The 20,711-nt window shown below is 38.7% G+C and overlaps 1 protein-coding gene across 1 annotated transcript; it reads left to right on the top strand.

The window, feature by feature from the left end:
- Positions 1–1,810: 1,810 nt before the first annotated feature.
- On the top strand, positions 1,811–19,144 carry CFAP221 (cilia and flagella associated protein 221). Its single transcript, XM_065750504.1, has 23 exons — positions 1,811–1,958; positions 2,413–2,513; positions 3,467–3,553; positions 3,646–3,741; positions 4,211–4,311; positions 6,290–6,393; positions 7,011–7,170; positions 7,699–7,822; positions 7,905–8,016; positions 8,236–8,344; positions 8,893–8,980; positions 10,045–10,134; positions 11,491–11,586; positions 12,435–12,525; positions 13,276–13,382; positions 13,815–13,895; positions 14,904–15,008; positions 15,135–15,269; positions 15,958–16,116; positions 16,490–16,584; positions 17,069–17,158; positions 17,347–17,466; positions 18,708–19,144. Exons 1-23 carry the CDS (start codon positions 1,838–1,840, stop codon positions 18,829–18,831), a joined length of 2,496 nt encoding a protein of 831 aa, XP_065606576.1. The 5' UTR covers positions 1,811–1,837; the 3' UTR covers positions 18,832–19,144.
- The last annotated feature ends 1,567 nt before the right edge of the window (positions 19,145–20,711 follow it).

The raw sequence follows: 20,711 nt of genomic DNA, 5'->3' as shown, positions 1-20,711 counted from the left end.
AGGTCATCAGCCATCGATCTTCCTGATTAAGAAGTTCGTAGAGTCATCAAGGTTGGAAAAGACTTCGAGGTCATGAAGAGCATACAGAAAATGAAGCATCTCAAGAAATGCAAAGTCCAGAATGGCAGCTGCTGAGCTCAGAAGTGTCTGAGTGAATATCTGGTGGAGTCACCACTCCTGGAGGTGTTCAGGAACGCTGGAGGTGTGGCACTGAGGAACAAGGTTATCAGATGTGGTGGGGATGGGTCAGCAGTTGGATTTGATCTTAGAGGTCTTCTCCAAAGTTTATGATTCTCTGATTCTCCTTCTCTCCCTGCTGCTGTTCACAGGGCTGTGTGCTATATTTGGGAAGATAATTTCTTGCAGATGGGTAATGTCTGGTGTTCTTATTGTGCAATATTTGCTCTTTTCATTACATAAGTTTATGTTCTGATAGCGGTGCTTACTTAAAACAAGATTTATAATATTCTTGGCCTTCTGGTTTTATAGTTATCATTACTAAACAAATAACTAACTGCTATCTAAACAAAAGATTCAAATGCCAATTTTCTTATCCCTCGTATTAATATTTAAAAATTAAAAATGAATCTGCAAGTTAATAACTCAAGCACTCAGGAGAGATTAGAAGAACATCTCTGCACAAGTCGATTTGGGCAGTGGGATCATTAGAAGGACTTTATATACTGATAAACATGAAGGAAGAGAGAGATGTCCTACAGCCAGTGTCCCCAGTAAACCCTAGAACAGGTGAAGTTCTGGTGCTTGCCATGGGGCTTCTGGAATCACCCCATCCTCCGTGCATGTCCTTAGCATACCATGGGTGTGCTTTAGGAAGCTGGCGTGAACCAAGTTTCCTTAAGCTCAGCTTACCAGCTAAAGGTATCTTCCCCTGTACAGATGCACGCTTGTACTGCTAACTCCACCTCTGAAGATTCACTGTCCACAGGGCAGGATATAGCATGTAAAATGTTGTGGGAATATTTTAAGTAATGGTGTGTGTAAGTTGGGTAGATAACTGAAGCACTTGTCATGTATTTGAAGCACTCTTACACAAAATAGGTTGTGTTAAATATAGAGTCATTTCTGAGTGCAAGTTTGTCATAAACCTAAGTGGTGGCATTTTGGAGTGTGTCATTGTTTCCACAACTTGCCTTTTTCCTGGTTTAGCCATCCTCTCTCCTGTGGTGGGATGGACTTTCTGTCTATGAGCTTTCTTTATGATTACTGCCTGAAACTATTATCCCTTGTACTGACTTGACTTCTGGAGCGTTGTAGATGTGATCAGGCTTTGCATATCTGGCAGTAAGACCTGTGCACTGTGGCTGAGCATGGATTTTCTGGTGTTCAGGGGCCTTGTGACATCAGCAGTAACACAGTGCTTGTCTTCCTGATGAGCCAGCCCTAGCCTCTGTACCATGGTGAATCCTACATGAATAATCTCAAAATGAATAGTGATGCAAGTCTGATGATTTGACACTTAGCTCTCTGAAGTGATCAGAAGATACAGTATATTTACATCCACCTTGGAAGGTATTTGACAATTGGCAGTCTGGTATTTGTGCTTACCAGTTACAATCAAGGATGTGAGACAGTAAATCCATTGCTCATCCAGGGGGAAGGATTTTAACTCATCTTGGGTTTTGTTATATTCTGTAATATTTTGTAATCTACTTCAGAAGGAAAACAAAAAACAAAACAAAAAAAACCTAAATGGCTTTAGATGATTTTAGCTAATGGATGTTACCAGTGGGAAGACTGTTCTATCATTACATTATTTTAATTTTACTCTAGGTGCTGGTGAATTTTAGTACCATTCAGATTCCAATTGTGTCCTGACATGGCCGTGGTTGAATCAGCCTCCACAGAAATCTTCAAGAAAATACCCAGTGTCCTTCTGGGCAGCCTGGTGGAAGAACCTAAAAAGAGACGTGCTGTCCCCAATCACCTGCTGGAATCAAGTGAGTTTGTGAGTTTCTCTGACAGTTCCCCAGTCTTGAAGCAATCCTAGGAAGTACTTCTTGGATATTAGATGATTTTACTCAACTCATAGGTCCAGCTCCCATCCCGTGTCTCCCTGTGAGCCCTAAGCATGGGAGAGGAAGTCAGGAAAAAACTAATGGCTGTACTTATCCTAGCTGACTCTAAGGTTTTGTGGTGACTTATTGAAGCTGTGGAGAGACAGATGCCATGAAATAAACTGGTGAAGGGATTATGGTTCTGCTGGGGTAGTAGCTGTCACCTTAACCCTCCATTTGAAGAGTCATGCATGCTTATCAAGAAAAATAAGCTCTGTTTCCCTTTTCTCTCTATAATACGTTAAGTTCAATATAAATATACTTGCTAACTATATCAGTCATCAGGTGTGTGTTAGTTGTTTGCCTATTCCCCATGCTTTACTGTCTTTCTCTGTAGAGGTTTATTCAGAACATAAGAGAAGCAATGTTATACAGGCAGAGCCTGCTGTACTGCACTATGGAGGGTATGAAGTTGGAAAACATCACCAACAGACAGTGGTAAGTATCAGGGCAGGGATCCTCTTGGGGCACATAAAAAGATAAAAGAAGCTAAGTATACTGCTTGTGGTCATGAGGCCATTTGCTCTATCAGAACTCTAAAAGGCAGCACTTAAAATCAGTGTCTCTGTGGTAACAAAACAGACAAGTGTACTTACCACTCTCTTTAAGGGTCTCTGTTTTACTTTTCTTTTTCATGTGTCTGTGTGTTTAGAGTTGTATGTGACTTGCAAGTCATGGGTAAAGGATTCATGCTTTAAGTTCCAAAAGGACTGTTAGCAACACGTACTTGGACAGACCATTGCTGAGGCTCTAACTGTGTTCTCTGTTGCATGGATGTTGAAAGCAACTCTAGCCTTCTTCCAGGAGCAATATAATCTCAGAAACAAAAGTCAGGGCATAGATTTTTTTTCTTTCCTGTGAACAGTTTGAGCATTTCCTTTTTATCTGTTTTTATTAATGTGGCAAGTGTTTTGAGACTGAAGTTGTGTGATTGTGATGGGTTAGGTCCACCAGGTATAATGAAAGTAAAGAAGATGCAGGAGATATGGCAGCCTGAACCGTCACATTGCAAAGGGATGCTACTTTGTGATCCAGAACAAAACCTTGGAATATTAAATAATTTCAGTTGTTTCAGATCTCTGAAGAGGAGAAGTCAATAGGTTGTTTCATTTCTTTGTCCCTTTTGCATAAGAGCAAAACAGCTCCAGAATTTAAGTTCTTTCTAGCTAAGAAACTGTGACTTGGTTCCAAGAAGGAAAATACAGGATGCAAGGTCTGAGCACTTTTCTTTTTATAGACTGAGCATACACTGAATTATTTCTACTGAAGTTGAAATGATTACTTGTTTAATACAGCTTTTTGCCTGTGGATGGTTTCATAAAACATACAGTTGGTTTTCTCAGTTGATCTCTTATATTGTAACGTTGTTTTGATATTGTTTTGTTTTGCAGAAGTTGATAAATATTTCTGGCAATGTAATAAGCCCTCACATTATACCACCGCAGACAAAGTATTTTCTAATCAAATACAACAAAACAGTAAGTGTCAGAAAGCCTTCACGTGGCTGTTTGCAGGCAGCACTGTTTCTGATTGCAGCTTTTATATGTCTTTATTTTGGGTGATTTTCTAGCATCGACTTGTCCCTGGCTTGTCATACGTGGTTACTGTTGACTTTTGTCCTGATGAGTGGCGTTATTACTATGACTGCATCCGAATTCACTCTCAGGTGAGGATTTACTGTAAGAAAATACACCTAAAGTTCTAAAGGAATGAAGAGACTATTTGCACTTGATGATTACAATAAAGGTACAGTTAATTACCTAGAGTAGTGTGGGTTTTATTCCCAGTGAGTCTGGATTTTAGTATTTGGGCTTAAGCATCTGTTTGTTTTTTTTCCTTCTCTGTGAATGTCCCACAGCTGTGGATACAATATATTCATTATTCTGTAATTTTTTGCCCATAAATCAGACTTTATGTCACTGTTGGTGCTTTATATAGTTACTGAAAGTATGATAAACAGATGGACACTACTAGCAAGCAGAATATCAAGATGTAAAACAGCCACAGTGATAATATTGAATGTAACTCATGCTCACTCATCTTTCTTCTACCACAGAAACTTTTACTTTGCATAATGTTTGTTCATTACAGTAAATAAATATTCACCCTCTTTTTTTTTTTTTTTTTTGTTTCAGGAAGAAGATACGTTAGTCATTCCTATGCATGGTTACCCTGCTGTGAATGTGATGGAATTTCCATCATTTATAAATATGTCTGATGTATCAGTTGGACAGAGGTGAGTTAAGGACAGAAATTTGTCCACTTTTTGTGGACATGCTCCAAAACTGAACAATCTCCTTTTCCCCTCTTTGTACATCTTAAGGTCTTAGAAGCTTTAAGGAATTCAGCTACTATCTGGACTGCAAAACAGTTCCATATATGACCTATTACAGGCACACATTCACAGGAAAGTGAATGCTGTACAAACTGAACGCATACGTAGGTGAAGCAAGGTTTAGCTAGCCTACATTGGCACTTATTCACTTCCTTCATCATGCAGTGAAGCAGTATGACTGCTGCTCATAATCTGTACACTCCCGAATACTAAATCTTTTTAGCACTAGTAAACCCTGAGAAAGAACAGTCTTCCTTGTCAAGAGGAATTATTCTGGAAATTAAAAGCTAGTAATTTTAAGAGTAATTTAGTGATAGCAAATGGCTGACCTCTGTTCAAAGATCATTATATTTGCTTCTTCTATTTGAAAGCACTTAACAAGATATTTTGATAGCATAGACTTCATCTTAATCTGTCTCTTCAGTAGATGACACTGACTGCTCTTATGAGCAAATGAGCAGTGGAACTGGAAAGGGGAAAAGGAGAAAAGAGAATCTGTTGGTCAGTGTCTAGGTCTGTAGTATTTAAAATTATGGTGATTTGTACTAAAGTCAGGCTCTCTGAGATACTTGTTACTGTACAGAATCCGTGGGGCTATGATCCACAGCCCACTGATGTTAACTGAAAAAATCTCTTTTACTTCCGGAAGTCCCACATTCTACCACCCAGCTTTTTCTTTAGGCACAGAACATCAATTAGTTAACAGACAGCATGATTGCCATGTTTTTAAGGCACTTTGGTTACTGTACAAGCTGCACTACACCTTAAAACAAATTGCTTTCCCAATCTACTGTTACATCTTCATGAACAGGTTACATTAAGGCAGAGAAAAAAGACCTTGCAATTTTTGTTTATTTCCCCAACCATTTCAACATGCACTTTACAAAGGAACACTGTGTATTACATGCATTCTTTGCTTATCGGCAGTGTAGGATTTCAGTCAGACAGTTTACAAAAAACAGAAATAAACCTGGGTCAATTGAATTTGGTTCCTAGGTTAATGGCTAGCATTACATCAGTGCTTTTGTGTTTCTGCATGATACTTGAAAGCATATACATACAAAAGCAAAGCAGCTTGATAAGATATGTGGCAATACCCCTCACACATCTACTGTGAAACGTAAAGGGCTTTTATGAAAATGAGGCTTTAGTGTGATTATTTCCGGGATGGTTGTATGGGAACCGTTGAATCAGGGCCTGAACCACTGATTGATCACCTGAGGTGAGCACTGAGTCAGCTGCAGGAGCACAGGTGAAGGCAATGTACCTGTGTGATGGGAGGGGTGGAGCCTGGCTCCACCTCTCCCAGACCCCATTTAAGGGCTGACCACCACCAGGAAAGGATCTCTTGTTGGAGATCCCTCCTGTGTGGAGTTGATGGCGAGTCTCAACTGTCATAAAAAGTGAGCTACTTTCTTCTTGCTAGTTGTCTGTGTACCATCTACATAAGCCTACCAAAAATATACCATCTTCTGCACTATTTTTCCTTGAGCCCTGTTCTTGGGGTTATTTGCCCTACGGTGGTCTAGTCATTCTGATGTACTGGAGTATTCAAGCCTTCTGAAGCCTGCACTGAGGTTTTTTTTTGTTCTGTTTTTTCTATCCTCTTCCACAAGCAGGTCTATGGAATGAGGCTGATTTCTGATTCTATACTTACTGTGCCTCCAGTTTGGATTGTTCGTACTAACTAGATATTGTAGTTTATAAGAATGTGAGGATACACAAAAATACTTTCTGAAAAGTAAACTATCATTTTTTTCTGTAATCAGATTCTGTGCGGGTCAGAGAAAGTAAGTCAAGATGTGAAATACCTGGCAGGTATATCAAGATGCATATCAACTGTAGTTTAACTTTTATTTCTTTGTTCCTGTCTTTTCAGTAAGGAGTACGTTATCCCGTTGCAGTGCAGCTGCCCGATAGATTTTGAATACCACATTGATTTTATTCAGCCTCACAGAGCGTTCACTGTCCAGCCAATATCTGGTAGCTTGCACTTCTTTAAAGTTTAAAATTATTTGAAATTGCTGATGATGAGCTGACAAAGTGTTATACATCAATGTTCTTGTCCACGCTGCTGGCTTAGTTGTTAACATTTTAATTAACATAGTTACTCAAATAATCTTCTGAGATTATAGAGCATCTGATCTAATTTTTTTTTCCCTGCTGTAGAGAGGACTCTAGGAGAATAGAATCTTGCCTGTAGTTGGGGCAACTTTGATGTGAACTCTGAATATTTTAAGTTTTCTGATTTTTTTTTTTGATGGATTTTCTTTCTTCTGAAGTAATATTTGTACTCTATCAGATGTGTGCTTCACAAAGGTGAACTACACTACAGCTTTGGTTTGGGTCATTCCTTCAGAGTAATATTCCTTCTGGTTATATGTTTTTAACAGCTGCAGTGTATTGAGGGATGACAAGGGGTAATGGTTTTAAGCTAACTGGTATTACTGGAAAGACACTTTGAGACCTGAAATGTTGATGGCAGAAGGCCTAGAAAACTTTAACACTTCTAATTAAAAATCTAGTCTAGAATTCATTTGTGCATACTTAAGTGGGCTCACATTAGATGAGCTCTTACTGTTTTTCTTCTCTAATCACAGGAATCATTCCAGGAAATGGGAAAGAGGAAGTAACTGTGAAATATTCCCCCCTTGAGTATGGAACAGCACAAATGAAAATGCAGTTACTGATTTCACAGTTCCACTCAAAACCCTATGTATGCGTTTTCATAGGAACATCCACACCCCATCTGGGTCAAACGTACGTGAGGCTAACTGCTTTATCCAGTTCTAAAAAATACCATGTAGTAGGATTTAATACCATTTTGCTATAATCATTTGAGGTGTTTGTATCTGTGGTGACCTAAAATGCACCGATGTCGTTAACAAGTTAATGTTAACTAGTGTTAATACTTCCACCTTCTTTCTTACATCATTTGCTCAGAATGCATTTCCTCTGAACTCAAACTGTTGCAAAGTAAAAGTAACAAGATGTTAAATATCCTTGCACATCCTCAGGTTGTTGTGCCTGGTCTGTGTGATTCTTTTTGCTGAGGCCTTGCAAGGTCCAGTTTTTTTGAGCAATAAGGTCTTTGGAGCTCTGCCTATTTTATTTATTTATTTAGTAAACTGTGACATTAGCAAAATTAGAAAGTTTGATTCCACTTGTAATATGGGGAAGTGTTTCCAGTGTCCTTGTATGTCTAGAAGTAATATAAATTCATGCAATAGGATTAGATGCCATTTAGAGAGTACTTAGAAGAGCAATGTTTTTCCTTCTGCTGCCTAGAAAAGAGCAGTTTGAACAACAACAAAGGTGTCCAAAGAAAAAAGCAGTGTCTGTTGGAAAATCACTGGTGTGGAGAAGAGACAAATGCAGCCTACCACCATCCAAGGCTATTCAAAAAGTAAAGGTGTGAAGAAATAATAAGTACGAGTACTTTCCTGGGCTGCAAATCTTGTCTCTGTTTCTTCCTATTAATTTATGTCCCTTAGGAAATTGAATACCAGAACCTCAGATTCCCCACAGACTTGTCAAATCCATATGCTGTAGCTACTGTCTTGAATCAGGAACCAGGCAAGCTGAAGATCAAGAAATTGAAAGAAGGTAATGTAGTTAAGCAGCATAAACTCAGTCTTATCAATATTTGTAGGTTTCTGTTGAGAAACGTTGCTTTAGAATTGTTGGGGTTCTGTGATTGTTGTCTCAGTAAGAAATTCACTTTAGCTGAAGTAGCTGGTGTATTAATGAATTCAGTAGTCACCATGGGTGTTATTTCCCAATTAAAAATTCAATCTAGTATGTGACTTTCTGATATTCTTGCAGTCCTTTGCCAAGGCAATGAAGGAATAAAAACAAGACAGATGAAGGAAGAAGTGTTTGAACTAAAAATCAAACAAAAGATTAAGGAAGAGGAAGCAAGTAATCTGAAGTGGTAAGTGTTAATTAACAACACTGAGATTTGCTTGACTAAGGCCTCTGTGACTGATGTATGCAATATGCACTGGTGCATAATGCTACCATTTCATGTCCTGATAGGCTTGTTTAACAGTTACCCAGTGAGATCTTTAGTTGTAGTACAGTTGCATTCAGGAACTTCATGAAAACCTGGTTCATCTAACCTCACGCATCCCATCCCACTTTGTTCTTGATGATTTTTTGATGGTGTTATGATGTGGAATATCAGTAATACAACAAAAATCATAAAACCATGACAAGGTTAAAGGAGATTTTGTTGTGGCTGTCAATAAATCAAGGGTAAAATATGTAATGGAGTGAATAACACTGCATGTCAAAAGGTGTAAAGCAAAATTCATAGTCGTGCTTAAGCATACTGAGATTTCATTTGCAGTCAGAGCTGCTGTTATGCTGAATATTACAGACCCCTGGACATCTTAGGAATAGGAGGATCAGCATATTAAACTTCGTTTTACTTAATTTGCTTTGTTTTATTTGCTTTTCTTGCTCCTGCTGAAAATACAGGCAAGCTCATAAAGGCAAAGATCCAGTCTCTTTGGAATTTAAAAGAGAGGTTATTGAAAATCGACAGAGGGAGGAAGAGCAGTATAAGGTTGGTATTTGCTTTTTTTTCTGTAAATTTAAAATTACACTTATACCAGACTATATACAGTGCACTAGTGAACAGTAACATGCTGTCTACATCTTCAGTTTTTCTTAATCCATTGATACAAACCTATGCTAGCTTCGTTTTCTCATGCAATTGTATCTGTATTATTTCTTTGTGTCACTGTTACTGAGATGTGTTTTTTCTTGGAGGTAGATAGGGAGAAGGATAAGTTACTAACTTATTAATGGAAATGTACGTGGATATTTGTTCAGCCTGGTAGGTTTCCATCTGATAACATCACAGTGCAGCATTGCAGCAATCCTGTCAGCACTGTGGCTGCATTCAGCCTTCTGTTTTTACTGTACCTTTCTGAATGACTCGCTTTCGAAGGTCTAAACCTGGTCAGTACTCTCATGCAGTACCATGGGGAGATGAAGTACATGCTGAATTTACACGTTCACCCTCACTTCCTTCTGATTTCTTCCAGTCACCCCAGGCTGCAGGCTATCTTCTCTGGAGGTGACAGCAACAATAGGTAGTAACAGAAAATATTTGTCCACATATGGCACAGCCCTCAGGAACAGGTGGGATTTGTCTAGAAGGCAAGATAGAAGGGACATACAGGCAGCTTCTGACGTCCCACTGAGTTCCAAGGCACTGTTTATGGCAGTAAAATTATTTATAGATGGGGTCAAAACTTAATTTATACACTGAATTAAGTGTGAATAAATTCAAACATTATTTATAATGATAGCAAAGGAGGAAATAAGTAAAAAAAAAAAAAAAGAAACCCACAATCTAGAATGTGAGCTTGTTATATCATTGAATTAGATGTATAATCACCTTATTTAGAAACATTCACTTACTTATCCAAAAACACTACAACCAACAGATAACTGTTGGACCTAAAAGAAAATTATTTTACTTTGTTTAACTTACTTCAGGGTCATGTTTTGTCAAGTGCTTCCAGAGTGTTACGTTGTGAGTTTCCACTAATTGTAAATGAGTTTAAAAAAATCACCAAATGCTTTTCACTAATGGAATTGTTCTTCCTGGTGACAAATCAGATCCGAAGAGGAGACCCTATCATAGAAAAGGAGTTTCAAAGGAGCGAAGTAGAGGTTTCTTCCAGACGTGTTTTCCGGCTTGTTGAGCAGGTTTGTTTCTATTTCTTGCTAAGCTAACAGCCGTAAATATTTGTTTGGATTCATTGCTTTTCCTCCTAATACTGCCATTTCTGTGTCAGTGTCCTATTTCCCATTTTACTGCACTAGAGCCAGCAGTGAGCTTGTGTGCACAACTCATCTTCTGACTCTGATCCTATCATGTGAGAGACGAGCAGAAATCCACAGACACAACCTGAGATTCATAGTGCTCATTCCTGAAAGCTCTCACAGGAGTAGCTTTCCCATACTTTAACATAAGATTAAGCAAATCACAATTTTGTGACCTTTACCTTGCAGGTCGAATTGACGAGAACTTTTCTGGTAAAAAGGGTTTTTTTTGTCTTTCTCTGTGATGTGTAATTCTTAGGATTCATTTCCTGGGATAATTGAGATCTTTGTTTAATAAATCGTCTGCTATCGAAGGAACAACATTAGATGGATGAGTCATTGCTGCTTGCTTCTTACAGAACATCATAGCTGTGGCAGCTGGTCTGTTCCTACTCTCTTATGCCTGTTATGAAGTGTTGAAAATTGTTTGTGTGGCATGGAGCTGTGTGCAGTTAGCTCTAAGCACCTTCCTAACCTGTTTTGGTTGAGTGGCTGTTCTCCTGTTGAGGGGTACTGTACCACAGAGTTAACAGAGTCCCTTCTAGTGCTGCATTTTTCTGTCACATCAGTCTAAAACTGAAGAGGTTTGTGCATCAAGAAAGAGATTGACTTCTGTTCGAAGAGCGTTCAGGCAATTCAGGATGTCAAATGTAGACATCACCTCTGTCTTGAGTATGTCCAAAGCAAGAGGTAATTAGAAGCTGGGAGGTTACTCAGCTGAATTGTTGTTCTAGTTTTTCCCTGGTCTTTCACCCTTCTGTAAGGTTGTGTTCCAAGCTACTATTGGAAAGGAATGCTGAATTTGCTGGGCCTTCGTTCTGAGCCCTTATAGCTTATTCCAACTTCACATTTGGGCGAGGTGAAGTGTGTACTCACTAGGGACCTCTTGCTACTGTCTGACTGCCCGTGTATTGGAGTCCACTTTTAGTATGTGACTGTCCTTCATGTGTGAAGGAAAACAGACCATGCTGCGTTACCTCTGCACTGCCCATATTGTATCTGCAGTATTTGATGACCTCCCTTTAAGATCTGCAGTGAAGAATTCTGCTTAAAAGTGAGTAGGGTGACATGGACCAGGAATTAAGTAATTTGACAGGATGTTTTTGCTTAACTTATTTCAGTATTAGGAGATAACATAGGGATTCTGGCTAAGGAATGGCTTAGGGTGGAAAAAATCTATCACTGTCTATTTTTAAAATGGTTCTTTTTTTGTTTTGTTTTCTCTTGAATACCGTGCAGTATCCAAATGTCCAGCCCACATTTGACTTGCTCCGTAATGACCCTTGGGAAAGCAGAAACAGGATGTTGAGGAAATTCCAACAAGCAGCATACAAGGTAATGTGAACAACTAGAATGCAGTGTGATAGTGGAGTGCCTTGGAAAGAGCACAGAAGAGCATGCAAAGCAGCATGTAAGAGATCTTTATAGTGAGCTAGGGATGTAGATTATTGTTAGATATGTCTCTGCCTCACCAGAAAATAAGGATCTGTAGTAATTGTTGTCTTGAGTTAAAGATTTTTTTTAGAAAAAAAAATGTCAGTCAATACTAAGAAAATATAGTAGAATTTAATTTGTTTTTTTTTTTAGTTAAAAATACTTTTAAACAAAAAGAGAAGACTTCAAAGTGCATATAGAATACTATGCCCAGTTTTGGGACCCCGGTTAGAGAAGTTGATCAGTAAAATGGGTTGAATTCAGTATAAAGCTGCCAAGGTGGCTGGGGTCTGGGTAGTGGAGAGGCACTGAGAGAACTTTACTTATTCAGCCTGAAGAGGGGAAGTGGTGAGAGTGGGCAGCACCTTCAAACTCCTTTGAGGAGTTTATTGAAGGTGGAGGCAGCCTCTTTGCTCTGGTGTATGGTGAGAACACAGGAAACAATGGGTGTAAATTCTAATAAAGAGGTAGGGGGCTGTTTATAAGGAAAGCCCTTTTCACTAATGTTGTTAAAGTAAATGGCTCAGATAGTTTGTACAGTCTGTTTCTTTTGTGTAATGTCACTGTGGAGTTAAGTTCCTTTCAATAGTTAATGTTCTCCATTTTATTCCTCCTGAACAGAAAACTATAGCAAAAATTTTTATACAGACATCTGGGTGACCTTTGTAGAATACGACTGTATGAATATTACTGTGGCTGTAAACCTTAAGATGTTAAGCTTAATATTAAATTTAAAATAATTCCTTCAGATTGTGATCCAGTCTCGACTAAATCGTTTACTGCTTCTGTTCCATGGGCTAACAAGGGAAGCCAAAGGTTTGGAGGAAGGCTTTACATCTGGTAAGGAGCAGAAGTTTGAAATTGATTAATTATTGATAATTTGTGTTAAGCTATGGTAGGTTGGGTGCATTGAATATATGCTGATATATATACATAGTCCCTACTAAGGAGTTTTCAAGCAAAAAACAGATGCATGACATAGTGGAAATGGCTGTTTTAAAGACACATGCATATTATGCACATAATTTACCTATTAAAATATATATATTTAAGAGCTTTGCAACTTATCCACTTAATAATAGAGCAGCTACAGTTTGTAATAGTGGAGGCTGAAGAGAACTTGTTTCTTACTTCGTGTCATCTCATACGTGCACAGTTTAGAAACTGTTGAAGCACCTTTTCATATCCAGCCTTCTCCTGCCTCTGTGAAAAGACACTCTTTAGTTGCCAGTATGCAGGAGTTGCAGGGGTGCTTTGAGTAGGAGGTAAAATGGCAGCTGGAGTAATAGAGGCATTCTGACTTGTCTCTGCCTTGTTGAGTGAAAATAGGTGAAGCACCTTGCTTTAACGGGTGGGTTGTATTGTCCTTCTTGAAAAGAGGAAATGAGATCTGTTTATTAGTTGAAGGTTTTGTACACACTATCTTATAGATGGACTTTAGGAAAGATGGCCTTGCTTTTTGTATTAAAATGAATAAACATGTCCTGTGTTAGGAAGATCTTAAATATGTTTTACGACTTGAATCTATTTCTGAAACAGTGTATTAAGTGATATTACAAAAACTTAATACTTGCTTTCCATTCTTGACAGAAATTGAGGGTTTCAGCCAAACAGAGAAAAGTGAAGAATACAAAGGCATTCCTTCCAGTGTATCTGAAGACCGAACGTTACCTTCCCTTGAGTTGTGCCGTGATTTGGTAGGTATAGTAGACAAAATGGTGGCCACTACTCAAAATTTTGTTGATGGCATTGGCCCCAGGCCCAGTCCTGCCTCTTTTTTTTTTTTATCCTTTACAACATGGATAGTGTTGTGGAATTCCAACAAGTTAGTTCAGGACTTCAGATTTATTGAGAGTACTGCTGAAAGCAAGTAAAATTGTCTGCATTCCCTCAATTTCATTCTGAAATTATATTTAATACATTAATGGACTAAGTCACTTAAAATCTATGATTTTTGTCCAGGAAAATAAACCTTAAAAGTAACTGAAGTGTTCTATGAAGGGTAGAAGAAATATTAAAATGTTTGCATAATCATTTCTTGTTTTCAGATATCCATGCTGATGATTTGCTGTCAATGCAAAGCAAAATGTCCACCATATTAAGGGCTTTTAAATACTGTTTTCTTCCAGGAATCCGATGCTCTTGGCCCAGTTCTTGTCAAACCTGCAGGTGTGAAAATCAGACGCTTTCTTCCTTTTTACAGCTTGAAGGTGAGCCACTACAGCTCCCTGTTTCTCTTTCACCAGTCCAGCTAGCCATGTTTTCAACTTGATTTGGTGGCCTCAGTGTGCAGTCCGGTAGAAATATTGCCTTAATAAACAAGCATGCTAATTGCACAGCCTTAAAAAAACAAATCTCACCTATTTCTATAAGTAGCAAGCTTGCACTCAGCATATCTCTCCAGGCAGAGGTGAATCATCTCAGCTGGAATTATTGTATCTCAAGCAACAAGACAAGTCTTTGAATGAGGGTGCTGCAAGCCCTGCGTGACCCATAGGCTTTCCTTGGATTGTAGAGAGCAAAAATACCATCCATTATAAAAGTGTCCTTCCTTTTAGAAAGTAGATGAAATTGTCTTTTTGTTTTGGGTGCAGTTCTTTACTTAGTTCCTGCATAGAAAATGCAAACATCTCATTCTTGAAATATGTAGTACTGTTTTTTTGTTTTAACTCCATGAGTTCAGAAACCTTTTTTTTCTCCTGCCCTCTAAAACCTTCCCTCTCAAATTTTTGAATAGCAAAAGTCCAAGTTCCACACCCTGTCGAAGTGAAAATACTTTCTCAGGTTCAAATAATGAAGGTTTTGGCTTAATTTCCTTTTGCTTTACTTTTCTTTTTCCCCAATTGTTACAAGAGGTGTAGAAACTTTACTGTTAATGTCCTTTCTCTTTGTTACACACTGCTTCATCTACCAATGTTAGTTTTATTGCTTAACAGAGCTTCTCTCCACCCCATTAAGTTCAATATGTTTGATCACAAAAGTGCTAATCTCACAGTCTTTCATAGAAGAGCAGTGTTCCTTTATGCACTCATTCAGCTTGCCCTGGTCAAGTTTGACTTCTCAAAATTTTGGTCATATTCTTCATAGTAGAATAGCATTCTGAATATCTTTTACTGCAGAGATGCAATGTGTCTGTGATGAAGCTGGAATGTTCCATTCCCTTTATCAGAAGTGATTATTGTCATATCCTGCAGCACATCTTTCTCCTTTGTGCTTAGGTTCCTCAGCATTTCAGCATTATAAAGTATGAGCCATTTGGCACACGCCGTACAGCTGCAAGTTACAAAGCTCTGAAACTTCAAGCTCTGAGACAAGGAGCCCAGGTAACAAGGCATCTCAAATAATTTTTTTTTTGCTGAAGTCACTTCCACTTACAATTACTTGATTAATTTTGTTCCAACATTTTATAACTCCATATGCTCTGAAAACCTTTGTCTGTGTTTTTCAAGGGTGAATTGGATCTTCACCTGGACTATCACAAGCCATCATCTGAAGAAGAAGCAGAAAGAGGTATCAGCCTCTTAAAATTGGTTCCTCCCCAAGCTTTAGTCTACCCTACGGAGAGCAACCCTCTTCGCATTTTTGTAAGTAGAAGCTGACTTCCACAAAGTGGGTAAGGAGGTGAAAAGATGTTTATTAGTGGTCAGTTCTCTTATTCAGATTGGTATATGAAACTACTTGCTAGTGTGAGTAATACCTTGTGGTGTGTGCCCTGGTAAGTAGGAACCACAGAGCTCATCCAAGTGAGAGTGGCACCATTTCATTTTAAGGTGGATCAGTATAGGGAGGGCTGATAATGCAAAATCCCCAGTGGGGGCAGTGACCTGGACTCACATTCCACAAATGCTCAGTGTTCCCAGGATTCCTTGATATACCTTGGGGCTTCTCCCTTCTCCATTTGTTTCTTGATTTGCACGTTAGAAGAGAAGCCATGACCTTGGCATCTCAGTCCTTCTAACTTGGCTCAAGAGCATGAGGTTATAGTAGGACAGGTATAGTCTCCTCTTCAGCTCTGATACTGCCTGATCCTAGAGTACGCTGTGGAAAGTAGAGGTAGGCAGTTGGCTCACATTGCATCATGATGTTGTAGTTTCCAGGTGGATTATGGGTCTGTGGTGTGGGGAAGAGACAGGAAATCAAGGGTCACACTGAAACAAAAAATCATAGTGAGAACAAGTGTGTATTTAGGAAGACTGTATAAGACCTGAATTTTCATCAGTTTAATTCTTTGTTGTGCTCAGATTTTTAAGTAGTCTTTTCTTCTGTTTTTAGAATCCCACTCCAGGATTGCTTCCACTTTTACGTCCTTTAACTTATTGTGAAACAAATATTGAATATCATCTTTGTCCTCATCCGAAATACACCTTTACCAAGGAATGCCCCAAAGGATCCAGTATTCCGATCACACAAAAAAAATTTCTGCATCACAAGGTATGGCCTTTGTGGTTTATTGTATGAGTGCCTGCCTTAGATATGTACTTGTTCCAAGGAATCCAAAAAGAAAATGAAGAATCATCCTAGATAGAAAACACTTTCAAATAAAAATAGTGTGCACCTAAATAATCGGTGCGTGTAGGGTTTAGTTATCTATGTATTTTTCTGCTCTTTCTTTTTGCTGTCTATTGTATTTTTGTGACCTTACAGTGGAGGAAGTATCTTAAATACAGAGAAATGCAGCTCTCCCGATTCACTTCTCAACCCAGAAATTAGATGCTGTTTCCTGCAAGCTTCTCTCCTTCTTCTCTCCCTCTGTCCACTGCATTATGTGTTAGAGGTCTGATTGCTGTCACGCTTGTCATTTCAGGAGGTGATTTGTGGTGTAATGGACTGGAGGCAATTCTTACCAGTGGTGTTTTCCACGTTTCCTAACACTCCCATATCAACAAGTACAACATCTAGGTAAGAAAAACATTGAATAGACAGGGCCTCTCACCTGCACCAGTTTCTGCTGCTGGAATCTGGTGACCAGTCCCACAGGTAAAAGTGGGCCTATCGCTCAGCAATCTGAAGTCAATGAGAAGAACCCCTACTCACTCTCCTCAGAGGGTGGGTTAAGAATATAATGCCTAGTGCTGGATTCAGCCTGGACTTAGTAACATCTGCACTGGATGCATTTTGATTTGGTGCCAGAAGACTCTGGGGAGTACAAACTGTTTGTCCTGCAGTAGTATGAACAGTAAAACCTTTAACATGTGGGCACATGCACCCACTGGTAGCCTGCATCTCCCAGGCTCATACCACATTAGTTTCTGGTGTGCTATTTTTTTCCAGGATTATTTAGAAATACGTCAACTTGTCCATAACTGCAGCTACTTCTGTGAAGCTTCACAATATAATTATTGACTGCAGTTACTATCTGCTCATCATACCATTTCCATCACAGGGATCCTTACAGTTTAGATATGCTTCCAAGAGATGTACCACCAGTACTGTATAACTTGCCTGAGAGAGACAGAGAGAGCATAATTGACCTGTAAGTTTCTCCTCTTGTGTTCACTGTGGTTTATTGTCTTAATTGCTTGTATGGATGTGTCCAAACATCTTCTTAGAGGTTATCAAAGGCAGAAGCACAAAGTCTGCCTGGAATAAGACATTCTTTGGTTTTGTTGTCTAAAAAAAATAATTGTAATTACTGATTGTTCTTCATATTAATGGTTTTAGTGGGACAGATGAAACTGAATTTGAAGTGCTTCTTACTCCAGAGATGCTGAGAGCTGAATTTCCACAAATTGAGCAGATGCTCTCAGAAGATGCCAAAGTGAAATCAGCAAAAGAAGAAAGGTAAGTGGAATTTGAAATTAGAGAAGAGGAATTATGCAGGAAGTCATACTGGGATGCTATAGGTGCTCCATTACTGAGTAGGTAGCAGGTCTGGTGCTTCGAGAAAGTCAGAAGTCTCCTGTACTTCATTTTGCACTGCAAATGTGATCTCTGGATTGGGCTTAAGAAAACAGATATTGAAATGATACACTGGCCTGGATGTCTCTAACTCCAATTTTATCAAGAATCTAACCACTCACAGGGACAAATTCTGCCAGCTGCCTCCAGTTTTGTCAGGCCGATGTGCTCAGTTTGTAGTTCAGTACAGAGATCTTGAGGAAAAAGCTGAGGAAAAGTGGATCTTTAAGGGAGTTGATTATTGCCACGGAGTTGTTAGAACAGCGTACAGGGTTCCCCAACAGTTTTGAGGGTCTGGAAGTAGAAGTGGGTGCACTATGTGAAACTTGTGGGAGTGTGATGCTTCAGGAAGGATCCAAGCAGGCATATCAGCTGATAAGTGGAACACTGGGGGCAGTGAGTAGTGGGCAGTAAAGATGAAATAAATGGTTTCAGGGGAACACAGGAGAAGTTGCTGAGATAGAACCTGATGTTTTTGCAGATACCTTGTGTGTCTCTGTGGAATTGATGTTTCCATCCAACAGATGCAGTCTTTTAATGTGGTCATGACAATGCTTCATTGCCTACCTAGTCAGGATGTATGTGATTGCCTGAATCTGGGAGTTCTTACCAAGAGATTTCAGTCTCATTTTCTTTAGTTTTAGAGGGAATGACTGACATTCAGATTTTCTGCAACTGTCAGCCATTAAACTTTAAAACAGTGCTGAGTATAAGATCTCTGACAGAACATTGATTGCTGTATTGTGACTACCTCACTTTGTGAGGACACCTTACTGCTCCTACACAGCAGTTGCTATGTTTTATCCTTAAGGCAAATAATTTTTTCTTGTGAATTTTTTTTGTTTTGGCTATTACAGAATGCTTCTTCATAGGAAAAAAAAATGTAGAAACTCAACCTAGTGTGTGTTTATTTATCAAATAGTTAATTTTCCTAACTGACCTAATAAAGAGTGAATGCTTTTTTCGTAGTTCACTCCCTTTACGGTTCTGTGTAAGTAATGGAAAACTGTGGTCAGTATTAAGAAAAAAGAGAAATTGTGTGTGTTTTCCTTTGGTTTTGCCCACATTGCTAAGTAGCTTCCCTGGCTATTACGATTACAAATGATCTTTTAAACTTCTTTCAGAGACCCCCACAAAGATCCAGGTGGACATTTTCAACCCCAAGACAGCGGACTCAGAGAAAAGATTCAAAAACACATGGAGGAGATGAAGATAAAAGCACTAAATAAAACCCTTATTCTCGGATAAGAATAATCTTATGAAGTCTATGGTTTGGTATTGTCTATCCTGTGATAATACGTGAGGCCTCCTGTGTCACAGTGACATCGACTTGAGTTCAGTGAGGTCGGCAACTACTTCTACAAAGAAAAGAGAACCACTGACTCTTACTTCTGTCAAGAACTCTCAGCGTGACCATTTCTTCCCACACAGCTGTTGCTCCTATGACAACCCTCAGCCATGTGCCTGCTTATTTGTTAATGGTGTGAAGGATCAGAAAACCACAGTATTACCTTGTAATCGGTTTGGTAATTATAGCTTATTGGTTTTTTTAATAAAATTTGAGAAGCTCTAATGAGCAAAATCGTCAGATTTTTGTTGTCATCACCTATCCTTGAATTTTTGCAGGTGAGTCACTAAGTCTCAGTCTTGACTGTAGGTCATACACTTGAGATTCTTGACTAAAAGGAAGGCCTGAATGCTGTTACTGTCCATGAATCTCCTTGGATGTTCTTTAATTAGCTGTGCAGGTGTTTGTCTCTTGTATTATACTAGCCACATACTACATGCTAACTTTAATGCCTGTTTTACAGTAAGTGTTTAGAAATAAGAATGATGAGAGAAGCCAGAGTTGATATCTTCCTTTTTACATTAGTCTCCTCAACAGTTTCATTGTCATCCCAATGGAAATGAATCAAGTTTCTCCATTCTCCACCCATGAATGCCAACCCTTCAAAGAAATGAACTTCCATTTTATGTAAGTGATTCTCCTTTCTGTGTTAATGCTTTTGTGGGCCAGAGAGAGTTCATCGTACACAGACGGTAAGAAAAAGCTGTTACACTGTTCTCTAAGTTATTCCTAAAGTCCTAAGGGACTGTTCTAGCTGCCAGTAATGCACACCTCTGCCCATGCTTCCCCCCCAAGATGACTCATAGTATGAGGCTGACTCTTCCTGACCAAAGGTGTTAATCGGAGGAAATCCACCTATGTCTAAGAACATGGAATGTGGCTAAATAACTAGAAGCCTTAGATTTTCATATAAGAGGCCACTTCAATATTCTCCTGGTAGAGCACTTTCAGAAATAATATATAAACAGTAAGAGTTCTAACTTGCAATTAATGGTTATTCACAGTTCTACACTTGTTCAGTGTTTTATGGAGAGGACTGAGGGGTTACAGAAAATGAATGGAAAGGAAAAAGATTCATGTGAGGACTGAAGTAATAGAGGTTGTGTTTTTGGTGTAACTTTACTCAGTACACTGGACTATTTTTATAGTTGCTTTTTATCTTCATTATTACTTATAATGGACTCAACCAGAGCACAAATTCTGGAGTATGTTTTGATGCATGTGTGTATAGTTGGCTCTGAAAGGCTGCTGTTCATTAATAAATACTCACATGCTTTGTAGGGTTGTTTTTGAGGATTGGCTATCAGGATTCAATAGCAATGTGTGAAAGTCAACATTCATTATCAGTGGCACATACAACAGCCTTAAGGCTATATTTTTACAGACTGTGGAAAACACTTTATTGAGGCATATTTTATGTGCTTTCTTATCCCCATATTAAAGATGCAAATAACTCTTCATGGAAATACATAATTCTATTCTAGATTAATTACATGAACATGTGGATTGAATTCAGAACTTCTTGCTACAAATTAAGATCCATTAATATGTTCTAAAGCAATATTCTCACTTATGTTAATTTGTGGAGTGCCTTCTTTTGAGAATCAAAAGACTGTATTCTTACTGACTTAAGTGGTAAAGTAAGAATGTGTAAATTGGTGTGCAAAATGTGACAAGTTTATTTCCATCCACTTCAAATAAAATTGCTACTGCTTCCCTTGTTTGGGAAGGATTACTTGGCTAAATGACAACACATCTGTTTTACCAATTAAGATGTATC

The sequence above is a fragment of the Cyrtonyx montezumae genome, unplaced genomic scaffold (assembly GCF_038088225.1).
Source record: "Cyrtonyx montezumae isolate F1298 unplaced genomic scaffold, pur_monq_1.0 scaffold_7, whole genome shotgun sequence".
Classification (NCBI taxonomy): domain Eukaryota; kingdom Metazoa; phylum Chordata; class Aves; order Galliformes; family Odontophoridae; genus Cyrtonyx; species Cyrtonyx montezumae.
This window is presented reverse-complemented; position numbering and strand designations above follow the sequence as displayed.

Coding starts and splice junctions, on each gene's coding strand:
- CFAP221 (XM_065750504.1), top strand. CDS start 1,838: ATGGCCGTGGTTGAATCAGCCTCCACAGAAATCTTCAAGAAAATACCC. Junction 15,009..15,134: donor CTCTGAGACAAGGAGCCCAG/GTAACAAGGCAT, acceptor GTGTTTTTCAAG/GGTGAATTGGATCTTCACCT. Junction 17,159..17,346: donor AGAGAGAGCATAATTGACCT/GTAAGTTTCTCC, acceptor TAATGGTTTTAG/TGGGACAGATGAAACTGAAT.